Source organism: Phyllostomus hastatus, unplaced genomic scaffold (genome assembly GCF_019186645.2).
Source record: "Phyllostomus hastatus isolate PE091 unplaced genomic scaffold, TTU_PhHast_1.1 phas_scaffold_216, whole genome shotgun sequence".
Taxonomy (NCBI): domain Eukaryota; kingdom Metazoa; phylum Chordata; class Mammalia; order Chiroptera; family Phyllostomidae; genus Phyllostomus; species Phyllostomus hastatus.
This window is the reverse complement of record NW_025334018.1, coordinates 10,160,780-10,173,857: the sequence shown is the minus strand read 5'-3', so window position 1 is coordinate 10,173,857 and position 13,078 is coordinate 10,160,780. Positions and strand designations below refer to the sequence as shown.

General features: G+C 43.5%; 1 protein-coding gene across 1 annotated transcript in view; it reads right to left on the bottom strand.

Annotated features, from left to right (window-relative positions):
• Positions 1 to 13,078, bottom strand: part of SPAG17 (sperm associated antigen 17) — a 178,945-nt gene that overhangs the window by 45,412 nt on the left and 120,455 nt on the right. Inside the window, exons 24-28 of the mRNA XM_045816754.1 lie at positions 11,993 to 12,106; positions 7,626 to 7,801; positions 5,608 to 5,731; positions 2,805 to 2,983; positions 1,029 to 1,188 (exon numbers count right to left, since the gene is read on the bottom strand). Of these exons, the coding sequence (XP_045672710.1) occupies positions 1,029 to 1,188; positions 2,805 to 2,983; positions 5,608 to 5,731; positions 7,626 to 7,801; positions 11,993 to 12,106 (753 nt within the window). The remainder of the gene's footprint in view (positions 1 to 1,028; positions 1,189 to 2,804; positions 2,984 to 5,607; positions 5,732 to 7,625; positions 7,802 to 11,992; positions 12,107 to 13,078) is intronic.

Genomic DNA, 13,078 nt, shown 5'->3' with positions numbered 1-13,078 from the left:
TTTTCCACTTGAAGAACTGTAAGCCCACTTTTGCCCCACCCTGTATTTTAAAGTATTCAGAATTATGCCTGGTATACTCACCTCCTATACATAAGGATCTCTTAAAAATGAAGATAAAATAATGAAAGTCCCAATAGCAAACCAAATAAAGATATGAACAGAAAGTTCGCAAAAAGAGTAAAAAAGGAATAAGCATCTTCAAACGTTTATCCTCATCAGTAACCAAAGAAATGCAAATGAGGAGAGCAGGAAGACGGACTGCCCACCAAACTGGGTGAGATGGAAGAAACGCCGCCGTCCGTCCAGCACCGGCGGGCGTGGGGACGCAGCCGGTCTCACAGGGTGCTGGGGGCGGGTACTCGAAAACTGAAACCATCTCAGGACAGCAGGTTGGTCACTTAGATGGTGGCCGACACTGTGGACTTACCCAGCTGTCGCCCACCTTTGCTGCCCCCACTAGCAGTGCTCATCTCCCCAGAGAAATGTCAGAAGTGTCACAATGAGCCAGGGCCCCTGCCAGGTCTAGTCGCTGAGACCCGGGGGGAGATGCCCACGGGGGTGGGGGGGCGGGGCCCAGTGGGACCTGGAAATACCTTCCCTCCCGGATAAACAGAGACGCTTGGAAGCTCTCGTGCTCGCCCTCTCGCCCTCCTGCTTTGGGAGTTCCTACATGAGGACCCCATGCCTGATGCTGACGTGGCCTTCTTGCAGCTACGAGGAAAATGTCAAGAGAACACAGAGACGCTTACTCAGAATCTTGACGTTTATATGCGTGCCCAGCCCGAAAACCGCAGCCCTGGCGGCAGAGCTAAGGCTGCACGGACGTACATAATGAAGCAAGAATATGCTCCTTATTTCTTATGATGGGAAGAAAGCAATTCATGTGACTGCAATTAAAGTCATATACACACATGAATATATATGAATGCAGTCATAAAAGACGAGGAGAGTAATAATGACGACACCGAACCTTTACCAAGCACTTGATCTCTGAGATTCAAGGCAGAGAGGCTTCCCTTGGTGGTTACCTTTCTTTGTGAGGACCGTCTCCGACGGCATTCTTTCTGGTTTCTGCTGAGAGCCCGAGTCCATCAGGTCTCCGCTGGGGCGGCTTGTGGGGCGGCTGGCAGGCGCACACACGGGCCCCGAGTCGGGACTGCTGCTCACGGCGCCGTCTGCAAAGAGAATCTGGGGGACAAGCACAAGTCCAGCATTCTCGGAAGCAGGGAAGGGCCCGGTTAACAAGGAACACGGCGCGTTAAACTGAGAGATAGGTTAAAAAGGACCAGAGAAGCGCTATTTGCAGACTTCCAGGCTCAGCATCATAAAGCGTGTGACGGAAGGGTCGATTTGGAGCCCAGAGACAAAAGCTTGATAACCAGCATAAAAACACTACTTTTTCCATTTACCTTCTATGCTATTTGTTCTCATTTCCTGTTTCTTATTAGATTGACTTGTTTTATGTTTTTTCCTTATTCACCCTCCCCCTGTAGTAACTGGGAAATTATCCACTGTTTCATTCTTTCTAATGACTACATTTAAATGTATGATACAGTTTTAATCAGTATCTACCTAGTATGTACACTATCTAGAGGCACTGTCGATATATAATCTACCCAGGATCAGTATTTATAGACTCCCAATGAATAGGACAAGAAACACCAGTGTGGCTACTAAGAAGTCCAATGTCTGTCTTAACTCTTTTGTGGGTAACTGGTTTCCTCAGGAAGCTTTTGGGGTTGCCTACCTACACCATCTTTAAATTGCACTATGACATATTGAAATAATCTTTTGATAGTATCCCTCCTGATCGGCATTTAGTTGTCCTGTTTAACCTGAAGTATTGCTTTTTTAAGCGCTAGGAACATTTACTAGATTCTTTCTTTCATTATTCTATTTTCTTCTTCTGGGAATTCTACCACATAGACCCCTTCTCCACGTCTCCTACCTTCCTCTCCTCCCCCCTCCCCCCACCACCTTTCCCAGTGTCATTTTTAGTCTCTAACAACTCTTGATCCTTTTTCCATAGCAACTTTTAAAAACGGTTATTTCATGGACTGGGAACCTCTCAAGTCTCTGCCTATAATACTTCTACTCACTTTCAAGTTTTTTTAGTTAAGCTATTTACTCTTATTTTGAGATGCCATTCATTTAATTTATTGAATGTTGTGCTTTGCTTCCCTGGGGTTGGTTTCTCTCCCAAGCTGATGGTGCTCGGGTGCACAGTCCTGTTTCTGACCGAGAACTCCGGTCCACTGGGCGTGCTGTTTGCACAGAGGAGCCCTGCCCCGGGTCGCTGGGAGGGATGGAGCAGGCACACGGCTCCTGGTATCACAGTTTCGGGTTCCCACCCTCAGGGAGCAGTGAGTTACCTGGCGCACTGCCCTGACTTCTGAGTCCAGCACTCCATCTGTGAAATGGCCGTGTTAAAACTCCCATTTTTAAATTTTGCTGTGGGTTTTTAAAAATATGTTTTAGACTCTGCATTTGTTTCTCCATCAGTTAATCTCATCTGACTTGAATTTTCTAGGAATTCTCCCAATCTTCTGATCCACTGATGATCCAGTTTGCTGTTCTTTAGTATCTGCAGTCGTGGATCATACGCACACGGCAAGTGTGTGTCCTGTATGGCACAGGTAACAGCGTGTTTCTTCTAACTATGCCATTCTTTATCTGTCCTTTCCAACTGTCATTGCACTTTCAAATGAGCTGCTCCTCTTCTATGTCACAACACTGCTCCTCACCCATCACTCCGTATGTTACTTCGCAGCAGGAAGAGTAATCTATCGCACACGTTCCCTTACCTGTGTGGACCCGTCCAGCATGTACTTGACCACCGTGCCCTGACTGGTGATGACTCTCGAGGCCTCCTGCTCCACCGGGGGCATCACCGCTCTGTAGAACTCGTAGAACTTCCCCTTCTGGGGGTAGCTCTGTCGGATCATTATGTCCCAAGTGGGTTCCTCACTGATGACACATTTATCTTAAAGGGGGAAAAAAAAGCCTTACAATGAACTGGGCAATGCTGAGTGGCTGGGATTTTATCTTCCTGCTCAGCTTTTTTTCCTTCTTTGGTCTACATGTAAGTAATCGGGCCGTTTCCATACAACACCGATGGCCCAGAGTCCTGGCTCTTCGCTGCCTTTGTCACAGTCGAATGTGGGAAGCAAGGTCCTCTACCAGCACTCACTTCCCAGGCACCTTCTCCACGTGGAAGCCGTCCTCTCTAGTGGCGGCCAGGACATCTCAGGGCAAGACGAGGACAGAAGCGGAAGTGCACTGTTTCAGACGCTCCCTCCTCTGTTGCCCGTGAGAAAGCTCTCGCCCCACCACCCCCGCTGCCCACATTGCTCCCCTGGTGTCCCTTGGTCGCCTGGAGCCCCAGGGGAAGTCACTCGTTCAGGCAGGCCTGTCCTAAATCATGCATCATCCCTCAGAGTCAATGTGATCCCTGCATCTCCAACCAAATGCAGCTTCTTCTCAGGCTGCTACTCTTAAAGTGGCAATCAAGGAGTGGCATATATTACATTCAAAGGAAAGCACTATTTTTGAGACTTTCTGGCACCCAGTAGCTACCAGGTTTCTGGTCATTGAATAATTTCCTCTTCTCAGTTTATAAGGTAGTTTATTAACCTGTGACAGTGGAATTTCAAGGACTAGATCAATTTGGTGGGAAAATATTTTGGAATGAGGGCCTTTTATGACACCTCCTCAAGTGTCAGAAATAACGTACATTTATTGAAATATTTCTCAATATCTCAATATTGTTAACATGCTTTGTGTATGTATTTTATTTAGCCCACCTCAACAACCCTTTAAGGCAGGCACTTTTATTTTCCAGAGTTTTCAGATGAAGAAATGGAGTTCTGGAAGGTTCAGAACCTCTCCAAGGTCACACAGCCAGTAAGTGGCAGAGCTGGGCTTTGAATCAGATCCCTGTGCTTAACCATTTTCTCCTGCTGTACAGACAGCCACTACCACCACCACCAACACAAGGACGAAAACCTAAGACTGGAAGACTATGTTCCAGATCAGAAAGTATTTTCTCATTTAATACTTATTAGCAGCCTGTTTAGTACGTGACGTTATTTTATAAATGAAGAAACTCAGGGGGAGAGGGGTTGTGACCTGTCCAAGGTCACTCAGGCAAGAACTCCCAAGTCTAATCTCTTTCTTCTTATGCCACGTGCCCTTCTCTCCCTATGGTACTGCTACTTTGGCATTTACATTGCAATTAAGTTCAGGCTTGAATTAGAATATAAAACATGACAGATTTTTAAAAGATCATGTGTTCCAGGCAGAGTCATTATTAACCACATTGTCTACCTAGACAGACGATGAAAATATCAGACTACAATGAAACTACTAGAAAAGACAGGTGAAACAGGTATTAAGTTGGGGTTTGATAATAGGACCAAGCAAACAAGCAAAAAAGCAAAACGTCCTTGAACTTGAAATCAATATTCCTCTTAGTACACTGATAGCATCTTCAACCTCGGAAGATGCTTGGTGGCCATACGGCTTGGCAGCACCCACAGTGGGTCCCATCATGGAGAATCTGGACCCCTAGGAATGCTGGGAAATAGAAAAAGAGCCCACAGTCTATTTTTAGTAACACATAAAGCCTAATGAAAAGCAATATTGAGACAAAAAAGATCATTTACATTTAGTTTCCTTTCATTTGCTTGACAAGTAATACAACATTAAATTATTTTCAATAGGTGTACTCTTTTCCTTCAATAGATACACTTTTCGAATATGGTGTATATAAGGGAATCATAATAAAGAGGATCTTTGGTTGTGACAAAATCAGGGCTCATTGCTGTAACACAATAGTTATCAGAAGAAAAAACATGGTCCAGTGACAGTGAGGAATCGAAAGGGCCACAGAGCTGGTTAGGACTCGATACCTAGTTCAGTGCTTGCTTTGCTGCATCTCCCGACTTCCACGACAATAGTGGTCTCCATTTAAATAACATTCATATTCAAGCACCAATGTGGACGGCATGTCAGATTCAAGAAATTCTACTTGTATTTATTTATTCATTTTAATAGGTGAGGGGCCACGTACAAAATCAATATAAATAACAGACTATAAGAGTATGCCCTGACCCCTGGGAGTAAGACAGGTCCTCTCATCCGTGTCGCCTGTGCCGGCCTTGCTGTCCTTAGTTTTGGTCAGACCAGCCAGCCCTACACCTGTGGCCTTTGTAGAGGCAGGGAGACAGGGCCACCTAGCAGTCCTTAAGAGCCCTTGCTTTGCCATGACTGGACCGAGAATAGCAATTTATTGAAGATTTCTGCCACTTAGGACTTGAGTGGTCTTGGGCAAGTTACTGAACCTCCTGAAGCCTCAATTTCATTTTGTAAAACGAAATTATTAGGAGTTAGCTTATAGAAGTTATATTTTGTCATATATGGTAAGTTCTTAAGTAAATGCCTAGCCCAGAGTAAGTACTAAAAAAATGGTTATTATTATTCTTGGCCTATTGTGTTCATTATCAACAAGTATGTGTCATTGTCTGGAAAAGTCACCATCTGAATGGTGACTTAACTGTTTTCAATATGACTTTTTGCCCCCTGCCTCCCTGCCTGACCCCAGGTAGCACTCACCTGTGGACTCATGCCCAATGAAGGTCACCAGGAGCCCATTGGGGCAGGACACATTGAGGTTTTGGAAGGTGGGAACAAAAACAGTCTCTTGTACATCAGGTTCTGGTTCTACTTCTTCCTGCAAATAATTCAACATGTGAGTGATTGCTCATCACCTCATAACTGAGCTGCTGATGTGTTATGCCTACCCAAGAACTTGCTGAGGGCATAGAATATGACTAGCCCCTGAGTAGTGAGCCCTGCAAGGGAGCCCATAAAAATGGCTGCACCCTTGATGCAATTTATACCCTGCTTGTAGAAGGGCACACGGATATGTGACACAGTTAAAGAATAGTGCCACGTGGTTGGTGCATCTTCCCTCAGAAAAGGGGGCTATCAGAGTTAATGACAATAATTAGGAAAACATCCTGGAGGATTCGGGGCTTGAGTGAAGCCTTGAAAGAAGCTCTGTCTGCATGTGCAGGGCGGCCCAATGCCACCCCGCCCTCTTGTGCAAAGGACTCTTAGCATCTGAAGGCTGCAGGCATTATGCTGTTGAGAGACCTTATGCTAATGAGCACACACTGCTTTTGTATTAAGTAAACATAAAAGAAACTAACAGACAATTAAACAGCTATTTATAAACTGATGAGGGTTTGGGTGTGTCTACTTAAAAACACTAGTTACTTGGACACTAACTAGGCTGGCACACCTTGCTGGGTTACGTGTGCTCCGGAAAGAAGGTCGCCGTGGAGCCACGGCCAGTCCCTAATGACAGCCACCTCCGTTTTCCCACTTGGCTCTCTTTCGTTCGCCTCTAAAATCCTTGCACCTGATCCCCCGTTGCTGGATTTCCCGTTTGTTCTAACCATTATTGACCATTTAGGTTGTTCTGTCTTTGTTACTAACAGAGAAAAAAATCTGGTTAGCTGAAAATCAGTTAAAAACACAAAGCAAAATTAAGAGGAAAAACCTAATAATTCTCAAAGACACGCCCTCTATCATCACACACAAAACCAGTAGCGATACCCATCCTTCCATCTGTCAATCTTTAAAAATGTTGGGTGAACCAACTGGTTTATTATCAAACTGCTTTCAGCCAAACAAATGAATTACCTGGGATTATTCTGTTCAACACTTGAACACTTGCACTTAACAAGGGTCAAATGTCGTAGCTTAAGAAAACTTCCCTAGTATAGCTATGTAAATATGGAGTAGGGGCTAAGTAACACTCAAACTCCGTGATTTTTACATGGTCAGGGCCTGAAATCCAAGTTCCTGATCACTTTTTAACACAACTCTTCTAATAAATTTGATATTTGTAGAGCATACAAACCACACAACTGCAGCAGTGAATACCAAGAGTGAATATGTGATCAGTGGTTTCCTTGTTTCCTTCTTTTGGAACCTGATTTCATCTGTGTTTTTCCACTAGGAAAATGGTTAACGCAGAGTGTGTATGTGTGTGTGTTTGGTGACGGGGTGGAGAGAGAGGGTGGGCTCCTGTGTGTGTGCGTGTGTGTGTGTGTGTTTGGTGACGGGGTACAGAGAGAGGGTGGGCTCCTCTCTCACCAGAAGCGGGTGGCCCTTCACCTTGCTAACTCTTAGCTCACCGGTATCTAAGTCCAAGTCTGCCAAAGGGAAATGTTTCCACTATTTAGAGAGTCTCCTCTTCTAATTGTTTATCTCTAGGGAACTAAATCAATTATTTAAAGTCAGGAATGGTAGAACTTGACCACCCATAAGCAAAGAATGCCCAAGAACCCGGGAAGGAAAGAACGGGTTGAACTAGTCACCCTGAGTTTACACTGAGTGACCTGAGCCAGTTTGTCTATGACAATACGTCTCCTGGCATGGGAACCCAACTCCTGCATACTCTCTTCTCGTTTATTCATAACCAAAGCTTCAAGGAGTGTTAATGCATCTGCACAGTAAAATACAGGTACTATAATAACACTGTTGATATAACTTGTGATTTTTAAAGAGCTGACAGTGAAAAGTGGAGCTTGGAATCCATAGCAAGGTCCAGTCACCTTTTTTTCTTCTTCCTTTGGGTGTTCCTCCTCTTTAAGAGATTCTTTGGGTTTATCTTTGCCTTTTGTCTTCCCTTTTGCTTTGGCTTGAGGAACAGGCGCTATAACAGGAATTACTGTTGGAAGAAGAGCTGATGGGATATTCAGCATTGCTTCCAAGCTGGGATCCTTATCCTCTGGAAGGAGAAAACAAGGAAATTAGACATTCTTACCTGATACGTTTGTTAAATAAAATTTACATCTCAAACATTTATACAAGTTGGCAATAATTTTTACCTTGCTGAATATGATTTATCAGTTGGATAGATGTTAGGTGAAATGTATTTGATTTGGAAATCAGGATTGTAGAAAAAACCTTTAAGGTACTTAATATAATGATATATTTGACGGAGTCATTATTTTGAATGTTTTCTCCTTCTCATCTAGATTGTAAACTCCTAAGGATAGAGCAGTTACTGTCTCTTCATTTAATTGAGATATATTTATTAAGAGACTCTTCTATATAATCTATTTGGAGCAGTGGGAAAAAATAAAAAAAATATATAAAATACCTTATGGAGCCAAAATAGTCAAAATAAGATCTGTACTCAAACAGCTTCAATACAAGAACATATTGAACAGGAATATAAGGGATACAAAGAAGGAAATTCAGCAAAGAGGTAATTTCTAGCTGAGATGATAGAAGAAGTTTTCTTGTAGAAAACCAACTCTGTCCGGGCTTTAAGAAACGGTCAGAGTCCTACAAGGAGCACTGATCTGCGGAACTGTCACAGGGGAGCCTCTGCGTACCCTGCATCTCAAGCTGTGCTCTGCTCTGGGCTGCAGGCTGGCACTCCCGCCTGGGCCTCCTTTCCCCTCACCGGTCAGGTGTTTTCTTAGTCTCCTTGCCTGAGTCTTCCTCTTTCGTCAATCTGTTAGATGTTGCTAGGTCCCAGGGGTTTCCCCTTATCCTCATACAGCAGATGTCCTCAACTCTGGCTGTCCATGCTAATTACTCACAGAAACAAACAAACAGACAAACAGCACATGCTGAGGTCTCCACCTTAGCCTACTGAAGCAGACTCTCTGGGAAGGAGGCAGGCATTTATATTGTGAAATGTCACAGGTGACTGTAACGTACAGCCCAGGCTGAGCACCTGCATGAGCTCTCTCAGATCTGGGGGGTCTCCTTCACCCCTGGGGCTCCAACTACCGTCTACAAGCTAATGAGTCCAAAACGTACATCTCAAGGCATGACCTTGCTTTTCTGAGCCCCAGATCCTCATTTTCAACTGCTTTTAGATACCCCCCGCCCCCGACTGAGATGCTGGAGACATTTCAAACTCCTCTCCCAAGCCAGGCACCCCTCTTACATCCTCACCCTCAGTTCATGCCATAACCCATCCTGCACCTTATTTCCCATGCTAGACACTGACATCATTTGCATTTTCTCTTTTTGACTCACTCCATACATCCAGGCCCTCAGAGATTTCTCTCAGATCATGCCTCTCCTATCTAATCCTAGCATCTTCACTCAGATTCTCATTTTCTTTTTTCTAATTTTCTGCAGTGGCTTCCTAACTGGTATCATGGCACCTCCAATACCACCACTTCAGTGTACCTTCCAAACTGTTACTAAAATTATGTTCCTAAAATAAAAGCTGATCACGTCACTTCCTGTCCCTTACTTAAAGGCCTCTGCCACTCACTCCTTACACAGGGCACACCTTCTTTGGCTCCAGTCACTCAACTTTTTACTTTTCTGTAAAGATGCCATGCTTTTACACAAAGGAGTATTTATACAAATGGTTCTTGCTGTCTGGAATTCCCTTTCCTTTTGCTTTGTCTGGATAACCCCCACTCCTCTCTGAAGTTCCATCTCAGATGCTCTACCTTCTGTCTGAAGCATTTTCTAGCTGTTCCCAGTACTCTGTTTACATGTAATTTCTACCCCTTAGAACGCAGTTCTTTCTCTATGTTTTCTTTTCCCACTAGATAAAGAATTCTTTCGAGTAGTGGTTGCATGGTTTTATTCATCTTAATGGCTCAGTGCCAGCAAGGTGCCTGACCCATAAGAACTACAGCGTATAAATAAGTGAATGGCAACCAGTCACAGGCCGCTGGGAACTCCTCCCTCTCATCCCATTCATTTACTTATTGGTAAATATTTATTGAGTAGCTACTACTCAATAAATGTGCCATGAACTGAGTAGCCAATGATGAGTGAGACTACAAGGAGCCTACAGTGTAATGGGCAGTTTGATGAAGGAGCCCTCCAGCCCAGTGCCGTGTGTTAAGTCTGTGCCAGGGGAAAAACAGAGCACCACAGGAACCCAGAGAAAGGTCAGCTAACACAAAATGCCTCCCTGCCAGCCACACCCAGGCTGTATGGCCGTACGGCACAGGCTACCTCTCCATACAGGTGTTGTGCTTTTAAACTACTAAACTTCGTGCACACTACTCCAGGAGTCTAGAATCCCCTGCCTTCGATTCTTTGCCTATGCAATCCTCATTCACCTCCAAAAACCCAATTCACACTAGCTACTTGGGTTCCCAAAAATCTAAGCTACTGCCACTTGACCTGGGAAGCATTTCTCAGAGCAAGTAACCTGCAAGCCGAGAGACCTGCAGCGTGAGAGGAAGTGCAGCTGCTGGGAGCGGTGGTGTGCCCAGCAGGACACACAGCAGGAGGCAGTGTGTGACAGATCAGGGAAAGCATAGTTCATTCGAGGAACTACAAGGCACAAAAAGAACCCGGTAGCCAAGATGTGGAAACAACCTAAATATCCATCAACAAATGATCAGATACATAAAATGTGGTACATACATATGATTCAGTTTTTAGAAAGAAGCAAACTCTGCAACATGTGGCAACATGGATGATCCTTGAGGACATTAGGCTGTGGTGAAATAAACCAGTCACAGGGGAACAAACGCTGCATGATTCCTCTTACATAAAGTATCTAAAATAGTCAGATTCCATCGCGGCCGCACGGTGGCTGCCAGGGGCTATGGGGAGGGGTACGTGGGCAGTGGCTAATCAGTGGGCACAAAGTTTCAGTTTGGCGAGGAGAATAAGCTCTGGAGAACCATGTATAGTCAGTTAAGGGGGGAGAACTGAACTGCAAGTTTCCTTAGCCATTAGCATGTAAAAGTTCTCAAATATTAGTATTACATGCATCTCCAAGGAATTTATGATATGTTTTACAAAGACTAATGCCTTCAACTTTTTAAATACACATCAAGTAAACCAGTACTTATTATTTACACTATAAACATTTTCAAATGCAGTACTTATAACCTGAAATGAGCAAGATTTGTTTTAAGTGAAATGATTGCCTATTAACTTAAAGATTAAATGAAGAATAAGAAAATCAGGAAATAGCAGCAACTAGTTGATAGAGTGTAAAGTATTTTGATTTAAAATAATGATAACCTATGTTCAGAGGGGACAGGATTTTTTTAGTGGCTGTGTGTAATAACGAACTTTAATACATCATCTGTTAGGCACCAATGACTTCTCCAAGGGTCAGCTTAAAAACAAGTCAAACACAAAATTAAAAGACAAACCCCCAATAAAACAAAGTACTACTGAATAATGGGCTGTCTAACTGGCTGGAGTAGCACAGCGTTCGGCACAGAGTAAGACGCAGGACTGAGATCGCCCGCGGGCGGGGCCTCTGCAGCAACGGAGTCCCCAGGAGGGCGGGTCCCTAAATCACCACCATCCACACGTGTCCAGGCTCCAGAGCACAGGGATTATCTTTTGATTTTAAATCTGTTGTGGTTAGATTTCTATCAAATGCATGGAAACCCACAAGATTTCCTAATTAGTTCTTGGTAAAGTGACATATTATTTTGTGGTTTGTAAGCAAATAGCTTCCAGTTGGAGAATTTGTTTGTTAAAAGTGGGGTAAAGAAGTCTTTCAAGATGCCCAATGAATGGCTCCTTTGAGACTAATGTTCTAAAGCAGACTGAGTAGTTGTATAATCTCAGGATTCACAGAAATATCATTCTGTAGAAAACAAAAAGGATTCCTTGGCAAATCATGCTTTCTTTGGCACCAACAGACTTATTTTCACAGGCTAGTTAACAGAGGTAACTAGAATATATATGTGTGTATATGTGATCTTATATATCTATGTAACTATAAGATTCTACAGAATAAAAGCTTTCTCAAAGAACTGTTATTTTCTATGTATACAAGATGACATATGCATGTATATGTATACACACACATGTATATATACACACACTGACATGTATCCCCGCCCTTCAGGAAATGAAGGGCATTAAATCAGAACGTGTCTGTCTACAAGGGAGCTGACTGCGGACGGGCGGACGCCCTGGGTAACAGGACACGCCCCCTTCCTGCCGTCTGCATCACCTGGCACAGTCCCACTGGGTCCGTAGTAACTGATCGAGAGGCAGATTCCATTCTCCAACGTGGCAGAAAAAGACCCAAACCTGCTGACAGCCTTATGCTCTGCATTTGATTCTCCTGAAAAACAAAATCAATAAAATTCCATTTTATTAAAAAAGAAATGTAAAACTCAGTGCAAAGTGGAAATCAGCTAAATATGTAAAAACATGAATATGATTAAGTACATTATATTACATATGCCAATGAATTAATATAAAATCATTTAAAAAGCTTGTTTTTAAAGACCGTTTAATGAATAAGAAATGCTCACGATGATAAAGAAAGAAACACGTCACGAACAGTGGTTACCACCGGAGTGGTCGAGTTACTGGCCACTGTTGCTATCTTTAAATATTCCTATATTTCCTAACATTTTGTAATAAATCATATTTTTATATCAAGGAAAACAAAGAAAAATTTTAAAAGTTCTGTTTTAAGTCCTTGGGTATATTCAAACTTGTCGAATGTTGTGTTCTTGAGTTTGAAAAATACTGTGACCACAACTAAGTTTGTCAGCAAGATTTAGTTATTGTTCTTATTACTAACTTCAGTGCAAAACATTTTTTTTAACTCATTCATCTCCTTTTCAGGTACAGCCCACATCACACTGGGAAGGAAACAATTAATTTCCCCCCGAGGTGTTACCCAGAGCTGTTAGACAGTGTTATCAGGAAGTTTCATGGAGTCCGATCAACGGACACCCACTCGGGAGTCTCACCTACCAGCAGGTAGAGACTTGCATGGCCAAATTTAGGATTTTTCTCTTGTCCTTGCAACTTAAGAAAGTTGCTACTACTGGGAAAACTAAGTAATAGAGAGAGCACAGAGAGAAACCCTTCCTTTGCAATGAATATCGGAGAGAAGTTAAACCTTCAGGAGGAACCAATTAACGAGTACCTAATGCAAGTGCATAACACGCAGCTCAGGCCAGAAGGGACGTGGCCAGCTCAGCGTTGCTAGATAAAGACAGCCAGGCTCCACAGGACAGCTGGAATCAAAAGCTGGGTGCCCAGAGGGGACAAAATCAAGTAAGCAGCCCACAATAGATGG